Here is a 26523-nt window from a genome sequence, read left to right as displayed (position 1 = left end):
TTGCTGTTGCCAAGGTTACAGACGTCTGCAGGAAAACGCCCCTCTGTTCCCCTGACACCAGCATCTCGGAGGTGACACAGCAACAATAAGAAGACGGCAGAGTTAGAGACAAAAGATAGACGCACAGGGCGAGACAAAGGAGGCGGTGACGAGGAGACAGATTAAAGAGAGGATGACAGGAAGATGCAGCAGAGAGACTGCAGCAGTAGCAGATAAAGCAGAATAATTCATGAGGCCTAGATTCTCCTCTCACTTTGAAACCAAGTCGTGCCTTCCCAGACAACGAAGCAGACCGTCACCGTCACCAAAACAAGCCACCAGTCTCTGATACAACAGCATCTACACACTCTGAAGTGTGTTCCAGGGTGAATCGTATGCAGCCAACCTCAAATACCGCATGCTGGAGGAATGTATTACAGCATGAAACATTATACTTAAAAAACAAGCTGCAAGAGGCTGTGGTTTGGAAGGAGTTTGATTAAGAAGAAGGCTCATAAGTTTATCATCGATAATGGAAATGAACAGTTTGGTGGTGATCAAATATTATTGTGAGTGAAGATATTTGGTAATGACGTGATTAAAAGAAGGTACTATAGCAGCTAGAACATCTTATAATGTCCAGTATACAGGGAATCTGAACCCTGTTGCAACGTATCACAGATCCCAAGGCTAAAGCTGTTGACTTGTGTGTTGTTACAGCCTGTACATCAATTTTAAATGAGCTCACGGTGAGTGTGTTTACCTGTCTGCCTTCTGCTTAGATCAGAGGCAAGGGGAGGAAAGGTTTCTCCACAAGTAAAGACCTCAGTGTTTCCCATACATTGATTTATTTGTGGCGGGCCGCCCACAATTAAATATCGTACGCCACAAATGGATCTCATAAAAAAATATATACATATTTTATTTTTATTTTTGTGGATAGTGAGGTGGGCTGATGATCGGAAGGTTGCGAGTTCAAATCCCGCCTGGAACACCACTACTAGTGTGTCCTTGAGTAAGGCACTTAGCCCTCAGTTACTCCAGGGAGAATGTCCCTGTAATTGGTCATTGTAAGTCGCTTTGGAATAAGGCGTCTGCTAAATGCCTAAATTGTAAATTATATTTTTGGCAGAATAAACCCCACAGACCCTGAACTCCGGTGTCTCACTCATTAACAACGCAACACAGAGCAACAAGAACGTTGTCTACAGTAGCCATGAATGTATTTTCTTATTTGAGGGGGGGGTGGATGCGTGGGCCACCCAAATAGGTTAAGGGGCCTTTGGCTTTTCTTGCTGGGGGGGGAGTGCGGTGCGGTGCCCCCACAAATCGAATCAAATTCTGTGGGAAACACTGGACCTTGTGCTCAAACAAATTTAAAAGATGAATGTGAGGTGTTCTCCCTGCTGAGCTCTATCTGCAACTAGAACAAGGGAACCAATCTTGATAACAGGATTAATAAATGGTCAAACAATGTCTGAGTAACACTATCACAATTATAAACACTTTCCTCGACTACATCATCCTTCATTACCAAATGGTTTGCCTTCATTAGGATAATGTCTGTGTCTCTGGTTTTGTAGCATTATTACTTTTATATTCACTGCTACCTGATAAATAGACTATCTTCTCTTTGAAATGGTTTTTTTCCCATTTGTATATGCAAAAAGACATTTATCCTGGTTATAACGTAACTGTAAATAGTTTTGTCCAAACTCTAACCGAAAACCAGCTTAAATATTTCAAGCTAAAAGAGGACAGGAACAAGAGTGAGCCTGTAAGGAAATATGCAGAATGAAAGTTTTGAATGACATAAATAACTGTGAATAAAAAGAAAAAAATGCAGTATGAAAGTAACTAAGAATGAAAGTAACTAAGAACGAAAGTAACGCAGCTTAAACGTTTCTGAGTAAAATTAAATCAGGGGTTTTCTTCAAGCCTAGGCAAATATGCCTATATACAGAAACACATACTATACATCAGTTTAAACTGTTTCCTACTGCAATATTTTCCAATTTTCTTTATGTAATATTCAATTTGTAACTGTTCTACTAGTCAAGATCTGTCAGTGTTTCCTGTTTTGTTTTGAAAAGTGCTCATGCCCTGTGTTACGTCTGTTTTTACTTCCTGTCTCTGTGTTTTCCCTCCTGTTTGATTACATGATTCTGTTCACCTGGTGCACTTGTGTTTTTCCTGCCCAGCTGTGTGTTGTCCTTGTGATTAGTCCTGCATCTATTTCAATTCTGGTTATCTGTTGGTCTTTGTCAGATCCTTGTTTTTTGTTAATCAGAGCGTTCTGTTCCATTTTGCTCTCCTTGCCTTGCTTTGTTTTACCTAAAAATAAAGTTTTTTTTTTTTTAATGAATGTGTCCTGCACTCGGGTTCACGCTGCTCTGCTCTCCTGTGTGACACTAATTCATACTGTTTTTGTAGAACATTTTATAAAATTGAAATGTACATTTATAATAACATACTGTGTTTGCCATCAACATTGGACATTTTCAGATTCCTTTTTTTAACATACCATGTACATCATCGTTTCAAAGCCAGATGAAACCAGAGTCGTTCAACAATTGTACAACATACTTATTGGTATTGATAGGACACACATGTGAGATGTTGATTAAGTTGATTTTAGCTTATCTTTGTTAAATTATCTTTTAAAATTACATGTATCTAAAAGGAGTTACATTTGTACCGGTGTTCCCCTACTCCTACTGCCTTTCAATAGACAGTAGAAATCGACATTCACACACACACACATCCCACAACATTCCAGCTTTGACCTTCGACCTTTGAGGTCAAGGCTAGGTCACTTCCTGTCAGAACACATCTCTCCAACCCAACTGCTATTGCCATGGTGACAGGAGGATACATTTGCCAATAACAGCTGTAACTGACACACGCTCTCAAGGCTAAGATTGATAACACATAGTAGCATGTAGAAAATCTGAGACAAAAGTAGCATTTACTGGTCATATTTTGCATTTAAATGTTTTGCCCTTAAGCCAGGATATTTACTGTTTAACATAAACTGCAACCCATCATCCTGGAGATTGTGACCTAGAAGAGCGTCCGCTGTGATGAAGCTGTACAACCACAGCCGGTCAGTTTCCACCCGTGTCGTCTCAAACAGTGCACAACAAGTGGTGCAGCCACAGGAAACATAATCTCTTCCTTTGTCCTATCTATTTTTATTCAAATATTAAGTACACTCTTGGTTCAATGTAAATTATGAAGAAAAAAAGACTATGTGAGTTGGACATACACATTTCTCTCTTGGTAATGTCATTTTATGTCTGGACTGAGAGTGAACACAAAACCACAACTAGAAATCCATGTGTTCTACTTTACAGATAATCCACTTCTTATTTTGTGGAGAAATCCAATCAATTGCTTGATGACTCTTTAATTAAAAATAATTATCGAATAGCAAAAGAACCTGCAAAGGTTTCTAAATACGTTCTGGTCTTATAAGAGCTGAGCCTAATTGCCTGTCAGTCTCAGTGTACAGGAGCTTAAACTGTGAAGAATTATAGCTTATTCATCCCTGATTCTCTACTATTAATGTCTCAGAGTTCTATTAGCCTTAACAGGAACTAGCACATCATGAGTTTTCTTCATTTAGGTTCTTCTTAGGTAGTACTTTCTTTCATTTTGTTTTTTAGATGAAAGTTACAAATGTATTTTCTATGTATGTTTGATGTTTTCTTACTATTTTAAACATGTCTACTAAATGTATGTCATCCTGGTAGCAGAAGCTAAATATCTGTTATGTTAAAAAAGAAATCCCACGACAGTAGGTGCTCTTATTTTGCCCTAACTAGTTTCTTGATTAATTAAACAGGAAACGTACTATATCAACATATTGATTATGCAATAGGGTAGAATATAAAATATACACATACTGTCTGAGAATAGGATCTACATCACAACTCCTATTGGAAGAAGACAATAGAGAAGTAAGGTGAGCAACAGTACAGTATGTTAAGATAAAAGTAACCTTGACCGATAGTTTTCCATCTTTGTGCTTCTCTTTACTTTCTTCTCTTTATCTTTTTAATACTCACAGACTGCTGTTGCAGGGAGAGAAGTGTGCTTTCCTGTCATAAGGGAATAACCGAACAATTTGACAGTTCAAAGCACTGACTTGAAAGTGAACAGAAGCCATAAAACAGCAGGGGGTGTTTTAGGGGGGGGGGGGGGGGGGGGGTTCAGGAGTTCTCTGTATACTCAATCTGCACAGTAATTCTCTTCTTGCTTATACAGAGCTCAACTTATATCCTCTTCCTGTGTGAGGCTCTCAACTTTCTGTTTCAACATCACACATATCACTGGTCACCAAAATATGAGCCACAAATTAAAGACATCTGCAGTATTTTTGTTCTCTGGCCTGTCATTAAATCAAACAAGATGGTGGATGCAATATACAGTATATTGTTCTTTCTGTTTACCTTAGGCCTGACCCTTTACAAATTCCAGTTTAAAGCTTATCTATCTATCTATCTACCTATCTACCTATATCTACCTATATCTATCTATCTATCTATCTATCTATCTATCTATCTATCTATCTATCTATCTATCTATCTATCTATCTATCTATCTATCTATCTATCTATCTATCTATCTATCTATCTATCTATCTATCTATCTATCTATCTATCTATCTATCTATCTATCTATCTATCTATCTATCTATCTATCTGTAAATCAAGCTAGCTAACATTAGCTATATAGTAACCTAGCATAGCTTAGCTACCCATCTAACAAGCTAGCTATTGAATGTTTGCTATCCAGCTAGCCATCGCCAAATGGGCGGGTCTCGCAATTTAGATTGTAATTATTATTTAACAGTCTATGGTTAGACTTGCAGTGCAGACCTGTGTCTACCGTTCTGGCAGTGAGAGTGAGTCATACAGCCAGCAGCTCCTCACAGCTACAAACATTGTTGTCAATTCTCAAATATACGTTTTTTGGATAATGTAATCACATATTGGTAATCAAAATAGTTACTTTCTTGCCTGCAAAACTGTTTATTTAGCAAGTAAAGGTTGATAAAACTGGCAATGACATGCAAAAGTTATGCTTTAACTGGAAGTACTTACACATAATAAGGCGATTTGGAAGTGCCCTAGAGAAGGCAAAGTAGGCTATAAGGTGAATACCCTTCGTAATTTTTCATCACTTTTAAAAATAAAAAATAAATATTACAGAGAACCATTAGCACCAAACCACCATAGACGAAGCCTACTGCCTGTAACTTCCTTTCTCGCACACATGAACACACAAGTAGCCAGCACATTGGACGCATTAAGACGCAGGATACTGTACAGTGAGTGTGCTGGTGTAATGGTTTAGAGTGGAGTCAGCTGGGCCTGGGAAAGCATGCACATTCTCTGGCTTTGATTACAGAGGCTTTAAATCTCTCTTACACACTAACACACACGAATATACAAACTGAAATTCAGATACACACTCTATCCCCAGAGACCGAGGCAAACTGAACTGTAGGCCTCCAGACAGCTAGGACATATTTACTCAAAAATTGGGTGGTTGTTGGCAAGGGACAGTTTCTGCTGCTAAAAATAGCAACTCAGAAAGTGAAACCAGAAAGGCCGGATCGCCCTTACATTACACTGAAATTGTGGGGAAAAATACAAAGCAAGGAAGCAAGTAGAGTTCAGAGGGACTTAAAAGGCTTTGTTCTGGATCTGTCTCCCTGTCTCTGTTTGCCATCAACACTGTGTTGTTAAGCAAAAGGCAAGTTGATAGAAAAAAAGAGTGCTATATAAACAATTCTGGCCTGATCTTAGCTAGCTGAGAGGTTTCACAATTTGGTCTCTCAGAATGATATCCAGTCTGTCTTCAATGGAGGTGCTATGCAGCCAGAACGGTTTCTCACAAATTCAGCGGAATGGAGGGTCTACAGTGACAAAACACAAAACATTTTCACCAGATGATGACCTTTCAGTGCCATCTTTTCGGTCAACATGATCCTTTCCGTCGCTAAAATGTGTCTATACAGCTGACGTGTTCCTTTTGCAACCAACTCTTACTTTTCTGTTATTTTTTCAGAGCCTTGTTCATTTCCGGCAGGCTTTGGTTGTATTATTAATTGATCAAGAAGGATCCTGAGTACTAGTTTGCTGTTTTTGTGCAGAGCCTCAATGTTACTCATTAGCAACACATTCTTAGTATCCAACAACCCTTAAATATGAGCTAGTGGGGTTCTATAAATACTTATTTTGTAGACTAGTCATGGAAAGTTAGAGCTAAGCAAGTTTACCCTTTGTATCAAGCAGCAAAAAGTTATAGCATGACATGTTTGAGTTCATTACATGTCGTGCTATGTGACTGCACACATTGCAATGTCGATGCTGAATTATATATCATGCAACCAGGAACCTTTTTAAGCCATATCATAACATTATCATACAGTACATTATAATTTCAGATTAATTTTACCCTGATTCAGCCTTTTAACCAGGGCAACTTCTCTAAAAAATACATCCAGACCTGAACAATTCATCTGTTGATCATAATTTGATCAACCCAGTCTCACGACATTTCATGTAATAGTCACGAAATAAATGTAATCTATTGATTCGTGTTCACCAACACGATTTTCCCCTTTTTTTCGTGTCACACAGAACGATTTTAAAAGCAATGTATTTCTATTGGTAGTATGTTTTGTGCCTGCAACACGTCTTTTTGTCCGGTCGGGTCTTGGAAGACCAGAAGCTGTGTGGTTCATAAAAACATTTTCTTACTCAATATCAAGCCACGATTATTGTTTTTATTTTAAATTGTATAATGTCTGACTTTTTTTGCCGTCAGTGAGGAAAAGAAATGGGGCTCAGAGCCTCAGAATAGTGAAATCTGTATTTTTTAAATCTTTTTTTCCTTCTAATTTGTTATTATTTGGTGCAGGCACGAAACATACTACCAATATAAATACATTGCTTCTAAAATCGTTCTGTGTCAGAATACTGAAATCTGTATTTTTTAAAATCTTTTTTTCCTTCTAATTTGTTATTATTTACATTGCTTTTAAAATCGTTCTGTGTGACACGAAAAAAATGGGGAAATCGTGTTGGTGAACACGAATCAATAGATTAATTTTGTGACTATAACACGAAATGCCGTGAGACTGGGTTGTAATTTGGTAAGAATGCTGAACAGTAAACAAGGTTTCAGTTTTATGCCAGTGTTTGTGGCGGTGATCCTTTCAATAGCCGCTGATTGTCTGCGCTGTCTGGGCTTCCCAACCTCTGAGAGCTCCATGACACATGATCTTAAAGGGCTCTCACTGCTCTTGCAAGTGTAATTGTATCTCCGTAACGTATTTTTGTCACCCTGTTGGTGTGTGTGTGTGTGTGTGTGTGTGTGTGTGAGTGTGCGTTCTCAGTATCACATGTTGAGAGGGTCAGCTGAAAACATTGTAGTCTCTGGGCACTTTGCTTGCTTTGCAATTGCAACAGTTCAATAAGGATTACGCATGCCAAGACAATTGTTGTTGTCCATAGACTGTTTAAATATTCATAATTTATAACTGTAAAGTGCAATCTAGTAAGGCTTGTTTATTCTGCCCTAAAATTACAAAAATGTTTTGCCAGTAGATAAATGCGATAAATAATTACACAATCAAAGTCTCCCAAAATGATTTTGGAACAGGATATATCACTGTATTTGCATTGTGATGTACTTCCAATATGCAGCACACATCTGAACAAGTGGCAACCTCCAGGTCTGAAAAGTTCAGCCAATCCAAAATTGCCTAAAACTTGCAGTCAGATTCTATAGAAATCTATGAAAGAATACCCTACATCTGACTTGGTTTGTTATCTCAGTTAACATGTTCCTAATGAGTTTATGGTCTCAATTACTAGCTTTGAAGTCTTCTATAATGAAGCATGATTATTATTAGTTAATAATGGTTTTATTTACAGGAAAATAGAAGATAAGGCAGGGTATGCATTAAGGCACAAGTAACTTGTTATTCATAAAGTATGTCCATTTTTATCTTATAGAGCTTTGAACCTTTCAGTGTGTTTTCAGTTCATGAAAGTTAAGGCTTGAGTGCTAAAATGATCTTGTTCAGTGTTGTGTCTAGCTTCACCCCTCTCTTTCAAAATTGAAGCTTCAAAACCACAGTCTGATAACCAATTGGTGTCATGGTCCTCATTTTATGTCTATTATCTTCAGGAAAAAACATTGTAGGAATACTTCAACATTTTTAGAAATACAGGCTAGAGAGTCATAAGACAAGACTGATAACAATGTCAAGGTGTATCCATATGGATCTAGATCCAGCAGCATGTCTCTACCAAGAATGATGAAAGCATTCTTCTATTATATCACAAGCTGATATTTCTGTTCCTGGTGTGGCAGACGTGACCTTTTTTAAGATTTTGACCTGCAATCATATGTTCTTGTCAGACATTGTATTGAACAAAACAAGAAATACAATGCTTGGTCAGGGGTCAGGAAATCCTCCCTGGAGGTGTTGAGAGGAATCAGTGTTTTGCTCAAGGACACCAGCAAGGTTGATATTCACCAATATGAGGGCTTTGATCAGACTGTTCTGACATTTTTTAGTTTACAGGATTGTTTAGACAGCGATGAAGCTTCAGTCAAGTCAGCTGGTATTTCTTAACACGCATTCTAGGACAAAAGCAATTAAGAAAGAAAGTCTCCCACACACACTTTGCACGAAACCCTGAGGGCGACTACTCGTCATGGCTTCCTTACACATTGCTTTGCATGTAGAGCACATACAGAGTCTTGGAAACATGACTTACATACACGAGCATGCAATGCGTGAAAAGGTGTTTGGAATTCACTGCTCATCCACACTCCATGTCACCCATTACACACCGCCTCACAGAGCCCACATGTTACTGAAACACGGCTCCACATATGCCGATGTGCATGTGCATTACGGACAAACATTCTCACACGGACCTAATAGCACTCGCACGTTAACACTAGAACCACCAGGGGTCGCTGTATACCTAAAACCGCCAACGGGTAAAATGTACCCGCTATTAGAATGCATTGATTTTCAAGGTACAATGTTCTTTTATTTATCATACTAGAACACAGGGTTAAGAGTGAGTTTTGATCGCACAGTGATGAAACTTATACCAATAGAATCTGTGGACTCTCAGCTTTCCTATGATATCTAGTGTGCAGATAGCATGAAGTATAAAATATCGCTAAAAGTGTCTCTCTATCTATCTATCTATCTATCTATCTATCTATCTATCTATCTATCTATCTATCTATCTATCTATCTATCTATCTATCTATCTATCTATCTATAACTATGTTTGTTTGTTTGTAGCCTTTATTTAACCAGGTGAAAAATCCCATTGAGATCAACGATCTCTTTTTCAAGGGAGACCTATCTATAAGGAACCACAGTAAACAACAGACGTTGCTATAGCAACACGTCATGTTTATTTTTGCGCCCACTGCATTTTCTATAAGGTAAATATTACCCGCTGGCGCTGATTTTTTGGGCCATTTTTTCAATCTGACTTCATATTGACAATTTTTAACAACAGAGGGTGCTACATACAGTAACACACTTTCAGGAAAAGTTACAGACTGGGAGACTTGAATATTTTATTGAAAAAAAGTTACATACAATCAAGAAACAGCTGCAGGTAAAATGTACCCGTTGGCGGTTCTAGTGTTAATTCCACAGATGGCATTCACTGTAACATGCAGCGCGCCATCTGCATAGACGCGTCATATGAGCTGCTTAGGGGCAAGAGAGGGTGCGTCAGGATAGCAGAAGATTATACACACATACAGTTATAAATGGATATTAACCCCTATTGTAATTATAATGCCTGTTTAATCTCAGACTTATACATCCCTGAGTGTCTGACAAAGCAATACACATATGATTTGAATTATAGGAACCTTTAATACCAGAGCAACCATTATACATTGAAATGTTTTTCTGCATGCTAGTTTTTCTAATCTTGGCAGTGTATTTGTTGTGGCTTCTAGCAATTATGGTTGTAATAAAGCCTAGTCCCTCTGGAAATAAATCAGAATTTAATATGCATATAATGGTGTAGCGGCATAACCAGTAAGAGCTGTTTTGTCCGACCAGAATTAGACATGGCTGTGCTGAGTCACACACTGCAGTGGACTAAATATAGCATTGTGGGAAATGTAGTTTGGGCTGAATGCATGTTCCTCCTCCTCTGACCCCCCTAGATAAAGCATCAGAGAGGACGGGATTAGAGGAAAATTAGCAGAATGATGGGTCACAACTCCGGCACTAAAACATATTTTCAAGAAAGACAGAGTCAGGGAAACATTGAATACTCTTTTTTTATGTGTGTATGCCTCTCACACGGTCAGAAGGTGACAGTGTGTCCCTGAGAACACTTTAGTTTTGAGCAGACTGGCTGGCAGAAGGTCAAGTAACTGTGGGAAACACTCTGCACTGTCTCTGTCTAACAGCTCTTCCATGCAGCTTCCAGCAACTTTCAAGAGAACTGTTAACACAAAAGCACAAAACGAAATAAAGTGTTCCCACCACCAGTGAATAAACTGGCTTTTTGTGCATGATGGAGACTGAATAGAAATACACTCCACTGTGACTTTTCTATCCTAAGAAGCATTCAACTGAATCACACAAGATGACCTTGAGTTGAGATTTTCTTTCTGTCACACAATTAAAAAATATAGACTTTGTGTCAAAGATATTATATTGGTAATTGCTCCTATTTGACAAAAAGTGTGTGAGGAGGAATGTCGTACCCCCTTGTCCAAGATGCCCGAAAACATTACATACTGACATCTGTGTGTGCTACTGTTGCCATAGCAATGCATCCAGTGGCAGAACTGCAGCAGATAGACAGAGATGAGGCATAGAGGACAAAATGAAAGAATAAAAAGGATGCGCACGCCTACCTGTAGACACGTGCACGACATGAAGGACAAATAGAAGCACATTTCGTAACAAACGTATGATGAATGTGAAATATTGCAAACATGCCAGAATATGATTCTTCTCTGTAGCTTCTGGGCATTTAAGAGGAACACAGCCGCAGTGTAGTGTTATCAGGACAACTAGATTTATAAGGAAACTAATTTGATGCTTTTTTTGGTAATATCTTTTTCAATCATTTAGAAAAACATCCGCACTCCAGAATGTGTGAAAGGTGGGAAGGCAGAAAGTAAAAAATGTATTAACACGTTGTTGTCTTTCCAACCTTTATCAGGTACCAAGTATACACCTGATGTAGGTCTGTCAGACGGACACATTGTGAAAATAAATATATACAGTATATATATAACGATTAGGGCCGTGATAACTTTCCAGAGCAAAGGATGGAGAGTCGTTTTAGATAAAATAATGTCAGATATGGATGGTCCTCAGAAGTATAGCAGTACAAGGCTGAGTGTGTGTGTGTACAGCTGAGCCAGCAGCAGCCACACAAGTTAGCACGCCTGGCTGATGGCTGTTAATGCTGCGGATTAACACCTCACTCTCCCTAACTCTAAGCAGGCAGACACACACACACACACACACACACACACACACACACACACACACACACACACACACACACACACACACACACACACACACACACACACACACACACACACACACACACACACACACACACACACACACACACACACACACACACCAATAGAGCGGTGCAGTGTTGACGTATTTTGGAAGGCCGACCCAGAAGTTAGCATAGAAAAGGCTCCCTCACAAAAGCTATGGCATTTTCCCATTGGACTTTGGAATATTGCAGAAAATAAATGGCAAACACCTGTTTATGATACTTACACGTTTTGTTCAGCAAGATAATCTCCACATATTAACACCACTTTATGATTTTTGAAGCTTGAATCTAATTTCCAGAAGTAAAAAGCTAACATTAGGCCATATACTTCATCACGGTCACATGGCTTCACGTCAGCACAGCTAAGCTAAAGGCCGCTAATGTTCGGTGTGAGGACGTTTAGTAGTCTCATTTAGACACTTGTTAGGACTTATTCTTGCAACACTCTATTAACAATCTGTGTTACCATTGGCCCTTGTTGACTAACTTAGCTCAGGTCAAAAGTATGCAAAAACATTTGTTTTCTGAGTTGTTTTCACCACTTTATTTTGTGCAGCCATTCTCGCACATTCAGGACAAGGGAACCGGAAGTGGTAAAATGCTGACTAAGTTCTGGGTTTAAGGACTCATTCTGCACCACTCTGCAAGCACTTGCTTTAATACTTTATCAAATTCAGTAAGAGTTCTAACATATTTGATATTTTTTTTTTATAGGACCAGCGCTTCAGTATTAAGAAAGGGCATCACTGGCTATCCAACAAACACACACTCTCTTTTACACGCACCCTACTCCTCGCTCCAGCCTCTTGTCTCATTAAACAGGACATGGCCTTGGAGCACCAAGACTCACTGAGCTCAGCTTCCCATGCTTACTGAGTGAGTGCACTGCATATGTGTGCGTGTGTGCGTGTGCATGTGCGTGTGTGTGTGTGTGCTTGTGTGTGTGTGTATGTGTGTGTGTGTGTGTGTGTGTGTGTGTGTGTGTGTGTGTGCAACAGAGCGTGTCCTGTGTTGTTGACCTCTGGGACAATACTGCACTGTGACATCAGGAAATGTCCTTAGAGAGCTGCCAGAGACAGAGAGAGGCATGAAGGGAAGGAGGAGAGCAGAGAGGAGGAGGAGGAACGATGGGAGGAAGGATTTGATGGGAGAAACGTGTTGAGAAGTACGATGGAGCAGAGGGGAACAAAGGAGGAGGGAAGAGAGGACTGGAGTTTGGGGTGAGCGCTGAGGGAAGAGGAAGCATCGAAGAGATGGATGAGTGAGAGAAAAACATGGAGGAGGGAGAGAAAGATCTAACATAGAGATACTTGGAGACAACCAGACAATGAAATTACAGAGTTGAATGATATAGGTCATAATGTATTCAGTGGGGTTAAACTAAGGTCGTTAGCTGACCAAAGTGGGCTAACCCAGTGATGTATAATACCAAACCTCAGTTCATTCATTTGGGTTGCTTGATCAACTGTATTAGATCAGATGCACGTCCAGTTGACCGTGAATGGCATGCTATATGTGAAATGCAATTAAGCCATCTTGCTCAGATTTCTCCTCTCCTCTTGGCAACAACATGGCTATTTTTTCTCCACCACCACTTCCCCTCTCTTTCTCACACACTCAGGCCCAATTCCAAACCACGCCCTACACCCTACCCCTCCGTGGCAGAGTGACACTCGCAGCTCAACGAGGCTCCCTCCTGTCAGATGGAGGGAGTAAATACAGCGGCAAGCTTTGGGACAAACTCCCCTCTCCGGCAGAAACAGAAAATGCTGTAACTGTATGTAACAACGGTTTCAAATCAGCATCTCTTAGACAAAAAATGTAAATTAATAACTAAAATAAAACTCCAAACATCTTTAATTGTGTTACTTTTTTGTAAAGCTCTTTTAACCTGATGTTTATAAGCTTCTTAGTTTTTGCAACAGTCTGTAAATACAGAACTTTATAATAAAATGCACACATTTACCTTTTTCTAGACCTAACACAGGTATGATCCTAAGTTAAAAAAATATGAGGTTATCATGAGGTTGTTAACATCGCAGTTTATCAGTGGATGTTTGCTGGAACTGTTTGTAAACAGATTGTTTCCTGACGGACACACACAGCATTGAGTCCGGTCAGGTAGGGCAGCACGTGAAGTCAGGACCGATGCAGACTCGCTGTTTGAGGGCTTGATAACCCACTCCCCCTCCACACTTGTTGGTTTGGAACAGCACTTAATGTGGCGGACCCTCCGCGCGAACGCGCAAACGGAGGGGTAGTGTGTAGGGGTAGGGTGTAGGGGCGGTTTGGAATTGGGCCACACTCTCTAGCTCTCGTTCTCCCTGTTGCCTGGCAACCACACTCGTAAATGTGATCCCACTTGTCTGTGATTGGCTGAGGGGACGGCGGATCCATGTCAGAGCCAGAAAAGGGGGAGACACGCATGCATCACACGCAGGAAATCTTAACTAACGAATATCACACAACTGAAATAAGTATGCGTGATCTTCTGAGGCAATAACCACTTCCGATTGCATGTTGTTTCTACATGATGAACCATGCATGTTTGTATGTGCGTGTGGTCAGAATTGCTTGAGCAGTGCATACATGTTTACACACATGCCAGTGAGCCAATGCATGTCAGAATTGCATGTGTGGGGGTGAGTGGGAGTGTCCCTGTGTGTGAGAAGTGGTATTAACTAGCAGGGGGTCCTTGCAGGGGGGTGCCATGCTGCGAGCTGAATAGGGGTAACCCAGTTGCATGTGTGCGTGTGTTTGTCTCCACTTTGTGTGTGTATCTTTTTTTAACTTAAGTGGCCTCACATATAAGGCCCCGTCCACACAGAGACGATATCAGTTGAATCCGCTAACGTTCTCTATCGTATAGACGGTTCGTCCACACGAGGCCGAAACGGAAACGCGGATTCGGAGCCCGAATCCGATACACTTTGATGACGGCTCCCAAAGTGGGTAGGTCTGAGGACGAAACGCTTGCGGCTCCGTGTGTACGCCCTATACCAGGGGTCGGCAACCCCTGGCACGCGTGCCAACATTGGCACGCGGCACCGTAACCAGTGGCACACTAGGAATAAGTCGAATAAGTGTGCAAAATATTTAAATTGTATTTTCGGATCCTGAACGAGACCGCCGCCAGAGCGCATCTCCCCGTTACCTGCAGAAGGAAGCCATGCACGCAGCGCAGCCCCGCTCTGTTTAACTCCAGGTGACTTTCTGCCGCTTTCCTCCGTGGTGCAGGGCTGATCGTTTCACCACAGAGGAAAGCACTTCACAAATTGCAGTACCCATAAGGAGCTTTACAAATGCCACAGTTTTTGCGTGGCTGTGTCTTTAGTTGAAAGCCCAGTGGCGATCTGCTCATCTCTCATTGAAATAATATGCTACAAAGGGGCGGACTGGCCATCTGTGTGTTGAACTTTCCTGTCGGCTCCCAGACCGTAGTCGAGGAGGGCAGAAGCAACAAGCTTCAGGTTCAATAACCCACTTTAGCTTAAATGACTGGAGAGAGGCGAGCTCTTCTTGGGAGGCCGTTGCATTTATTTAGCTGTTCTTCTGTTTCACAAAATACATCACAGACCTCTGTTTTTCTGCTGCCTCGTTTCACTTCCAGAAACATACACACGCTCGCTCACTGTCGCTCTACCATCCACACACACATGCACACGCCACACCCCTCTCTCTCTCTCTTAAAGGGACAGCGATCTCATCTCACTCTGCATGACCCTAATATCATAACATGTGTGTTCTGGAGAATCACAGAACGGACGATCGTCCTTATTATTATGCCGTTTAAACCAATTATTTAAATGGCATCATGTAAGTTGTGCTGACAGGTACACACACACACACACTGCTTCCGCGCAGCGAGGCTCCCCCCGCCCTCCTGTTGATAGTTCACCAGCGTCAAGTTCCTCCACCCCCCCCCCCCCCCCCCGTTGATAATTCTCGATCGTTGGCACGCCGATAACAATTTTTTATTTTAATGGCACTTCATATCAAAAAGGTTGCCGACCCCTGCCCTATACGATCATTTCCTGAAAACTATGATGCCATAGCCCCGCCTCTCCCCACCTCTCCTGCTCACCCCCGCGTCATTGCTGATGCGTTTCGCCAAAAACAACAACAATGGCGGATCACAGGGTTGCGTTCGTGCTTCAGACGCTACTGACCATGATACAGATTTGAGTGCAAAATCTACAGCTCCTCTACCACAACCATCAGCAACAATAATAATATAATATAATATAATAATAATAATAACAATAATCGTCATCTGTCTTATTCAATGATTTTGGTGTATTTTGTGGCGGAAGCACAGCGCCACTTACAGGCCCGGCATATGTACTACAGCGTCTCCAGCGTTTTCGTGTGGACGGACACGTTTCTTGAGCCGTTTCCATGTGGACGGAAGACTTTTTTGGAAACGACTAAGGTTAGTTTTCGTGTGGACGGGGCCTAAGTATTGCCTCTCTTCCTCCCACCCAGGGAGTCATCAGTGTAGTCAGCATGGAAGGTTCTGCCAGGCTGCCAGCTAGTTAATGAGGGAGTGTTGAATACTTGTTTATTGTACTGAATGAACACACACACACATGGACACAATCAGCAGATTAACTTAAAAGTAAGGACAATCTAAAAGCCTTTTTTTTTAAATATTGTATTAAGTTATTATTCTTAATGTCCCCTTCTTTGTCTCTTAAATACCAAATAGATTAACAATTATATGTCCACATACTGAATCTGCAGTAACACCTGCACACCACATACGAGTGAGTGGTTGAACTAGCTAAAAGTAATAGGTACACCGTTGAAATAGATAGCTAAACGTAATGGATAGGGTTAAAATTGTCAGCTAAAAGTAATGGATACATGTTTGAAATAGTTAGCTAAAAATAATGAATACATGGTTGACAGAGTTATCTTAAAGTTATTTATATGTGGTTAAAATAGTCAGCTAAAAGTAATGGATACATGTTTAACATAGTTAGCTAACAGACATGTACAGTTAGCAAAAGTAAATAGTAGGTTATATGGTTGAAATAGATATGAACATAATCAATATGGTAGAAATAGTTAGCTAATAGGGTTAGACCCCTAGGGTCTTTAAAATCAACACTAAAGACTCACTTCTTCTCCCTGGCCTTCTAGTCAGAGCAGAGTACGACTACTGACATTTCCCTGTGTTTGATTTTTATATTTTGCTGTTGTAATTTATTGTCTTCTGTTTTTGCGAATGTAGTAATGTGTTATTTATTATTTGCATGTACAGCACTTTGGCACGACCAAAAATCATTTTAAAATGTGCTTTATAAATAAAACCTGATTTGATTTGATTTGATTAGCTTAAAGTGATGGACACATGGTTGAAATAGTTAGCTAACAGTAGTGTATGGGTAAAATAGTAAGCTAAAAGTAATGCAGTGTGCTACGGTGCTAAAGGTAATGGATATGGTTGAAATAGCTAGCACAAAGTCATTTGTAGGTGATGATTTTAATAGATAGCTAGAGATAATGGATATTGTTCAAATAGTTAGCTCAAATGAATAGATACATGTTTAAAATATTTGATGCTACATGTATTAATGCAAACTTGAACCAAAACCACCTAAACATTGAAAGTCAAACTGTACAAAAAAATGTATTCACTATGTCCAAATGTAGTATATAGTGTATAGTGAAGTGATGGCAAAAGCCTGCTGTTGAAGACTACCTCTCTATTCCCCACAACACTCCTCTGTCCGTTTTCTGTCTTTATTACTCGCTACATAGTGCCCTCTCAAGCATGGACCCCTCTGTCTTTTCATACAGCCATCACTCCATTCCTCGGAGGTCTGGAACAATCCTCAACTGTTGCTCGCATCATTTCAATACCATTTAAACACATTAACTCCCATTCCTCACACAGTGCCACTGTGCCTAAAATATGAGGTTCTTTATTTACAGGAAATCAATGTGCTCTTCTTCTTTTTGTCAGGTTTGAAATGTGCTTTGTGTAGCAGTTTGCCAATAAACTGTCTCAATTTAAAATTCCTAGCTTGGTAAAATGACTCTAAACGCATTACACTGAGGTCAGCATCAGTGGCAGCCTCTATGTCACACCAGTAGTAATATTGTTGGTGGTTACGTTTCAAAAAATCAAAACCACATTTCCAATAAACTTCATTGCTTCCTGCCCCGCAGAACCTTTCATTTCACTTTACAGAAGAAAATAAACATGTTGGAAATTAGTTTAAGACATTTTTCTCTCCTTTACACCATCTGTAGTTGAGGTAAGCCTTAGCCCTGGTTCTCACTACTGCTTGTTTAATAGCAAAACAATCAAGCTTGGTCCTGTACAGTTCAAGATCATTTTACCTCATCGAGTTCATAAGGTTTAATAGAAAAAGTATTATGGCAGAGTCTCTGTTTGACATCAGAAGCCAGATAACTATAAAGTTGTATAATACTGTTGCATGTAATCCTTGAAATAGTATTACTTTACATTTAGCTGATGCTTTAATCCAAAGCATGGTACAAAACACCTCCACAACAGGAGCAAATTGGGGTCTTAACCAAGGACACTTTGACATATTGACTGCAGGGGCTAGGGGTCCAACCACTAATCCTTTGATTGATCATTTTACCCCTGGGACATAGCACCTTTTTTTTTTTTTTAAAGGTGATGTAACCGCTCCGACAGGCCCTGACTATACACTTGTTCCAGTACCTTTACCATTACCAAAGTGTCCATTGTGGCATAGGTGGTACTGTAGAGAAATAAATACCATCAATCTTCTAGGCCAGGGGTTTTCAAAGTGTGGGAAGGTGAGCCTCCCCTCAGAGAATATAAGAACAGCCGCGCCCCCCCTCCCAATTATTATTGCTATTATTATTATTATTATTGTTGTTGCTATAATGCAGGGGTATTATTATCCAGTGGAATGCCCTTACGTACTGGCCTAGTTAAATCAAAGTGGTTACTTATTTTTGTCTGGGCAGTGTAGTTTTACACACCATCTTATTTGACTTTCTCAGGGCAGACCCCCACAAAGAAAAAAATATATGTACACACGTAAGGTCATCATCTTAACAGTTTTTAATGCTCGAGTCATCCGTGAGCAGAGCATCAAGTTGGCATGCCTATTACAGCTGAATGCGGCGATTACCATCTTGTTCAGCAAAACGCCTCACAAACGTATTAACATCCAAAGCTTTAGTGCGTTTTGATTCAATGCTGAGCACAGCCAAACTTGACAGTCTCTTCTCTGTCATTGTAGACCGCAAATACCTTATTCCTTCCGTGTACTTGGGTCCGAATGCTTCTCGTTTTCTGCCGCCCGTTCAAATGAAATCGCCGCCAATCACATTTCCTCGCTCGCGCCAGGGTTACAAGGCTCGCGTCTTGTGCTGCATTCACTTGCACTCGGACATCAGGGATTTTCTCTGATAAATGTCCGATGAGCCACAACTTTTATTTCAAAACAAAGCTGCCAACTGGGGTGGCCAGACGCTGTCTCCTCTCTCACTTTAGGTAACTTCACTAAAAATCGATCCATGTTGCCGCTCGCATAAAGTTAGCTGAAGTTAACGAGCTAGATTTCATTGTTTCTCTTTATTTTTTTCTCACGCTGCGCCTCCCCTGAAGCTCTCTGGCGCCCCCCAGGGGAGGCGCGCCTCACACTTTGAAAACCGCTGTTCTAGGCTATTCACATGGTGGATTTGGTAGGTTAGCTGTCTGATAATTCCACCAAGCTGTAATGAATGGAGTGGAAAACAGTCACTCATCCAGCGAAATTATGAATTCTACTTCACTCTGGCTCTCTGCTTAGTAACCCTAACCCTAACCCAACCCTAACCCCAAAACCTCAGTGAGTTGTCTATATGGCTATGCCGCTTTGACCATTCTGCTGCTTTGATTTGAATGGGAATCAAATCAAATCAAATCAGGTTTTATTTAAATAGCACATTTTAAAAACGACTTTTGGTCGAGCCAAAGTGCTGTACATGCAAATAATGTCCTTTGTACTCCATTTCTATGTGTATGCCTCTACGTCAAAGATGCACGGGTGCTGTCACTGAAAGTACATGATGACGTTGCCAAAAATTCAATGGCTTACACATCATTAAATTGTCATGTGGTCCACGCCGTGAAAGATATGCTGGACATCATTGCAATAAAATCTTTAAGGGGAATATCTTAGGGCATTTTTAAACACAGTATGCAGTATTCTGTGGTTTCTGTTGCATTGAACTCATCACATTTACCTATTGAACAAAGCTTGAGTTGGTTGGTAAACTGAGAACAGCCACACAATAAAGATTTTTGACAGCTGTTTTCTAAAATGGTAAAAAAATACATAAACCAAAGCAGCAATTTCTGAATTTCCAATATGAAAAGGCCTTGTTTGGATTAATATGAAACAAGACTATCTAAACAGAGAGAAAAGACAAGCAGAATCTGTGGACGAACTCAATCAAAAAGGCCAGTTATGCTAAGAACTACTGATGTAACAACTGTATTTGGGACAGCTTTTTAACATAACATTTCTCAAATAGTTTCAAGCATATACAAAAGTGATTGTGTTTTAAATGGCCAAAATGAATCATAGGATGTTAGAATTAACAAATGATGTCTGTGCGTGAGTGTGTGTATAGTGGATCATGCTTTGTGTGACAGAAGCAAAGATGAAGAGTCTTTAAATAGTGCCAAATAGACAGGTTATTAAACATGGGAAGCTTAACACACACACATTTATCAACCCATGTCAGGGGAGCAGTTGTGATGTGTATTTGTTTATATGCTTCCAGTTTACTGTGTTATGCTTTCAAACACACACACACAAACACACACACACACACACACACACACACACACACACACACACACACACACACACACACAAACACACTGTGTTGGCACTGGGGAAGGTGAATATTTGGGCTATAAGAGTGAAGAAGAGAACACTTCTGAAAGTGCACTCAAATTCACCACTCACCAGGGAATTCAGCAACACTTGCACATGTTTATCCTACTGGATTTCACTAGACCTCTCTCTCACACACACCATGACCGTCACACACACTAAAACACATTTTCTCTCACCCTTCATGTTGTCTTTTTTAAAACTTTATCAGCTCGTGACGACGACTGAATAAATTCAGCTGGCACTTTAATCCCAAGAAGTTTACAATAACTGCAATAGACCATGAAGATACAAACTCGGCAAGAAAATGTGCAACATTAGCTTCAAATGAGCCAAACCATTGTAAGCGCTGGTGCATTAGCTTCAAATGACCTCAACCTTTAAAATACTACTTTTTTTTGTTATTCCCATTGGCCATCTTATACAGTGTGTGATGCAGTATACAGCTTTGTTCCATGTATATGCTACCACTTAAACACAAACAATTAACATTAACACGTTCAAAAATTGTTGATTAGTTTACTTCAAATCTAAAATGCAACTTCATGACGGTGTCACAGTATCGTGGGGGATCACCGAAAGGAGTATAATCGTACTCTGGGACCATCTTTTTTTGTAGAAAATGTCATGGCAATGTATCCAATATTTCAGCCTGGATCAAAGTGGAGGACCAACCAACATTTTCCTCTCCCAAAAACTACTGAACAGTTGATTTATTTATTTTAAAACAATCCAAAATATGGCATGTACCACTTCTCAAATACATATTATCCCCATATACTTTATGTGATTCATATCGATGCTAAAGGGGCCCTATTATGCTCTTTGGGGTTTTCCATTCCCTGTGTGTTATATAGGTATTTGTGCATGTAAATGGTCTGCAAAGGCTTACATCTCTGTGTTCCCTCCAGAGATGGCTGAAACACCTTCAGTGGACTCCTTTTTTTACTTATATAACTCAATTACATCACTATGTAACACTCCTGCTTCTATTGGCTAGCGCTTCAATACATAGTGACACGTGATAGGCTAAGGGATCTCTTAGCGGTTGACTAATCCCAACAGAGCCGGCCAGCTAACCAATCAGAGCAGACTGGGCTCTGGTTTCAGACAGAGGGTGAAAAGAGGTGCTTCAGCACAGGCAGTATGAGAAAAATAAAGAGCTTTTTTAACCTTAAAGCATGGAGACATGTCACAGGAGAGACACTACATACTGATATGAACATGAAAATGAGCAAAAATATGTCGTCTTTAATATTATAATGCAGTGCCTTTATTCTATCAAATTCAAGATACAATTATTGACAGAAAATATTCCTTATATATAATCAAGTACCATTTTTGATCAAGGCAGCTGATATAAACAACTCACATAAAACTCACGCTGAAAGGAAACACAGCCGACAGACTCATTAATAGTCGGTACAAGAGCAGAGCACAGGATCATCAGTACCATTTTGGGCACATTGAACACACACACACACACACACACACACACACACACACACACACACACACACACACACACACACACACACACATAGTAATAAGTGGAACATTGATGCAACGAATGTCAGGAAGACAGACAGCATCATTATTGTTTCCGTCTTCTGCCTCCATCCATTCAACAAATCTATTAGAGAACATCCCACACTGAGAAAGAGCAGCGTTTGTAAGGCAATCTGACAAATGGACTCCAGCAGGAATGACTCATCAGTACAGAAAGTACAAAGAGCCTCTGATGCACAGACGGCATCTTTGTGCCAACTTCATTTATGTTATATTTTTGCCTCTCTGTGTGCGTGTGGCATGTGTAATGAGCTGACGGAGCTTGGTGATTTCCTGTCTGGCCTGTAAAAGCAGCACGAGCCTCTTCCTGTATCCTCTCTGTAGAATCCCACCTGGGGCTGCACACACACACACCAGCATCACACACACTGTCTGGCAGCTGCATCTAATAAGTCACAACAGGAGGAGGAATCCCCTGTGTTCCAGCCACAGTTGTCTTCCTGGTTTCCCTCTCTTCCTCTGTGGTACTATAGTATTCAGTTGTCCTTCAGTGGGCGGCATGTGTTTTTCTGACCCGCTTAGCTCTCAGCCCACACTCTGATAAAACTAGCGTCCAGCTTTTAGCCTACGCAGGGAATCTCAAGAGTGTCAAGCCAAACACCTAATATACAATCCATTGACCGTAGTTCTATAAAGTTCATTGAGTTTTTGGAGCGTAGCACAGGGGATAAAACACAGTGTGGAGCTTTCTATTGAAAATAACACACTGTCATGGTAGCTTTATTTTGTTTATTCAGAAATGGAGAAACTTGCTTAAAAACCCAACATTCTCCCTTATACAGAATACAGACGATTGGTCATAAACCATACACTTCTAAATATGATGATCAAGGAGTATGGAACATGTCGCATGTTTTTGCTTGTACGATGCAAAAAAGAGGTATTTTGTTCCGTGAAATAAGTGCGCTTGCTACGTATCCGGTGTTAGTTGGGTACGGGAGTTATGTGACAAAGATAAAGTAAGTCAGCGTTGAGTTTTGGCTTCACAAAAGGTTCTAACAGGAGGGTCCTTTGTGCTTGTTTGACCCTAAACTATGTTTCTCACTCTACCGTCAGTTGCTCTGACCATTCTTATAATGAGTTTAATCATTGTAATCAGTAGAAAGTCTGAGCTTTTATGCCCCGACAATCTGGAACAAACTACCCAAATCATGCACGTCTGCAGAAACTCTTACTATTTTTAAATCGAGACTGAAAACATATCTCTTTGCCGCTTCTTTTAATTGAGCTGCTCATATTCGCACTACAGTATGCCATTTAAACATATATTGTATACCTGTGGTGTTTATTTTATTATCTTTGCTTTTTAATGCCTGTTGTATAATGCCATTATATAATGTGTTTTTACTGTATTTATTCCTAAAAAGTCTTTTAATTTGTTTTGTAAAGCACTTTGAATTGTCGCGTGCTGAAAAGTGCTATATAAATAAACTTGCCTTGCCTTGATGTATCTCATACACATGCTAATGGTCAAGCTGGGAGTAAGAACTGATTAAAAAGAAAAGTAGAACAATTATATGCTGCATTTGTGTAATTTCAAATCTCTTTTACCACGCACGAGGCCCGACTGGCTAGCTATAGCTAGACATGACTGATGAAATTACAGTGAGAACAAGAAGCTAGGAGCAATTATAACGCTAACCGAGACTGAAGAAATGTTAGCATTTAGCAACGGTACAGTGTAATAACGCTTAATTAGGAGCATAAAACATTGTTTTTTGAGGCATTCCCTTTTAATACACTAACACACCCTGATTTGTTTGCTTCACACATAGTAACATTTAGATATATGACAGCAAGGCATAAACTGTCAACAAACTTTTACCCAAAAATATCCTCTAAAAACCATGTCATGTATAACACACTGCAATAGAACACTGGTTGTTCTATTGCCATGGGAAGACTTAAAAAAAGTCCCGCTACACAAATAGCTATTATTGACCTCTCCGAGATACTCTCGCCATTTATCGTCACAGTAAACAATGCAGTGCAATGCTTTGAGGTTTGGTACAAAGTGTACCTTGAGGCTCTTGGAAACACTTTCATCAGTTACTGGTTGATAATATCTCAACAACATAATGATATTCCTAATAGTGTTGCCATGTGGAGGGCGCTTCAGAAGAGCAAAACACAACACAGCATTGGTAAAGGCACATACTGATGAACACAAATCCTAGTTTGTTGGGCACACACACACACACACACACACACACACACAAACACACACACACACACACACACACACACACACACAAGCACGCACACAGAAGGTTCATCTCAATGTCCCTCCTCGACTCCTCTCTCCCCCTCCTCCGGGACTTGACCCGGAAATCGATCAAGACACGCCATGTTGAAGGACGTCCCAATCTCTTAAATGCACACGGAGGAGTCGAGGAGGGGGGGGGGGAGGGGGGGAAGAGGCTTCCAGAGGAGATGAGAGCGAGGATACACGAGAGCAGACTACGCGGAAGTGTTTTCACTACTGGCGTATAAAAGCCCCGCCCCCACCTTCACAGCCTCTGCTCACTGCAGCTGATCTTACCGTTAAAGGAGGATCAGAGTCATTCCATGTTTAAAGTGCTTCATTAAGAGTAAAATATATGACATCTCTTAAACGAATGAGGAGATCGAACTCTATAAAAACATTAAAGTGTGTGAAATATACTTACAAATTCAATAATAATGTTTTGATTATAAAATAATAACGTACAGTTCTTACTTGTGGTTTGTGATGCATGTGTGGTAGACCCACAGAACGTCAAACATTTAGGATATATACAAATAGGGGAAGCATAACTAATACATATGTTAGTGATTTGTGTCTCTCTTCTGTAGGAGAAATTAAATAACAACATCCAATACAAAAGTTGATCTGAAACAAGCTCAAATACCATGAGGAAATTAATCCATCAATTGTTATTATTGTTATGATTACAATTATAACTTAAATGAAATGTTATAGCTGGAAAAACCAATACAGGACCGAAACTAATACATAGAAAACTATAATAAAAGAGCTGAATGGAAGAGATGGACGAAATCATTTCAATGAGAAACTAAATCCCAGGTTTGAAGGGATTGATGTGGAGCGAGTCCAGTGAAAGGTGATGCACTGCGCGCACCAGAAGTAAAGGGCGTTGTTTATGGAGACGCTGGAGTGAACGAGGACATCCCAATGAATACCTGAGGACTCCTCTGTCCTCGCGTCTCTTCCTCGTGTCTCTCGCTCGCGTCTTACGGAGGCGGAGCTAAGACGCAAGGAAGGGACGCGAGTGAGGGAAAGGAGGAGGTGAAATATTCAATTGAGATGAGCCTACACACTGCTGGTGTCCTACCTCTGGTGTTGGTAGCCATGTCTGCCACCTTCTGAAAGGCATCCAGGAAGGCTACAGCAGCCAGAACCGTGGTTCTATAGTAACAGAAGACACTGATTACTTTAGATAAATGTAAAGGAAACTTGGAATCAGTACAGAACACAATACATACTCCATGTACGATGACAGTGTTGCATATCAAAACAATGATTTATTTGTTATGTTTTCAAAGAAACCTACCGGAGCTGGGAATGCAGCTTGGTGGCCTTGGCGCTGAAGTCCTCCCACACAGGATAGGAGCACTGCAACACACAGACAATAATACACATTAAAATCCACAGATATAACATATTGATACAAAAAACATACCATACTACCCAGTAGGTGAAAGGAAGGAGAGATATTAAGAAATGCCAATAAATGGGGAGAACATTTTAGGAAAGAACCAAAATGACACTGATTTGGAATTCATTGGACATTTATTTATGGTGGAAGTTAACAAAGTAGACTGACTAACTCAAGAACTGTACCAAGGGACAATTCATGTACTTTATTATTATTTCTTATTTTATATTTCCACTTTCACTGTGTAGGGGGAAATATTCTGCATGCTTACACAAATGACCACAATTTGGGGCCAGTCATACCTCAAAATGTTTACATTTTAAAATCTTAAGTAAAAGCTTAGAAACCTATCGAAGCCTCCGCTGCAGATACAAACTGAGGATGGACTTGAAGGGGCAGACCCCCATGAAGGAGAAGTACATGTCAGGCAGTGGAACATTTTTGTAGAAAAAACATACCAGACAAACAATGCTATACATCTCTAAGGGATGTTGAAATAAAAGTGTCCCTTTTAAATATTCTCTGATTACACTCTCTTAAATGTGAGGATTTGGTGATGTTGGGTTTTATTGGGTGATCGTCATTGTTTCTCTGACATAATATGTAAAGCCCAATTAATTAATTTGAGAAAAAAAATCGAAATAAATGTTATTATTCATCAGGAAAAGTACAAAGGAATTGGAACCCCCTACATTTGCTGGATCCTATCCCCAACCCTAACCCTAATATGAAACTATTGTGTATATATAGTAGTCATTTAGATGAGGAAAAACAATCCCCAAATAAAAAAAAACCTGAGGCAGA

The 26523-nt window shown here is 40.2% G+C and overlaps 1 protein-coding gene across 3 annotated transcripts in view; it reads right to left on the bottom strand.

Moving 5' to 3' along the window:
- Positions 1-26523, bottom strand: part of LOC117471516 (protein MTSS 2-like) — an 86075-nt gene that overhangs the window by 36110 nt on the left and 23442 nt on the right. For all 3 annotated transcript variants that reach the window (XM_034116600.1, XM_034116609.1, XM_034116617.1), the window contains exons 2-3: positions 25615-25676; positions 25396-25469 (exon numbers count right to left, since the gene is read on the bottom strand). In XM_034116600.1, the coding sequence (XP_033972491.1) occupies positions 25396-25469; positions 25615-25676 (136 nt within the window). The remainder of the gene's footprint in view (positions 1-25395; positions 25470-25614; positions 25677-26523) is intronic.

This window comes from Trematomus bernacchii, unplaced genomic scaffold (genome assembly GCF_902827165.1).
Source record: "Trematomus bernacchii unplaced genomic scaffold, fTreBer1.1, whole genome shotgun sequence".
NCBI lineage: Eukaryota > Metazoa > Chordata > Actinopteri > Perciformes > Nototheniidae > Trematomus > Trematomus bernacchii.
The sequence above is the reverse complement of the archived record's forward strand: the minus strand, read 5'-3'. Positions and strand labels throughout refer to the sequence as shown.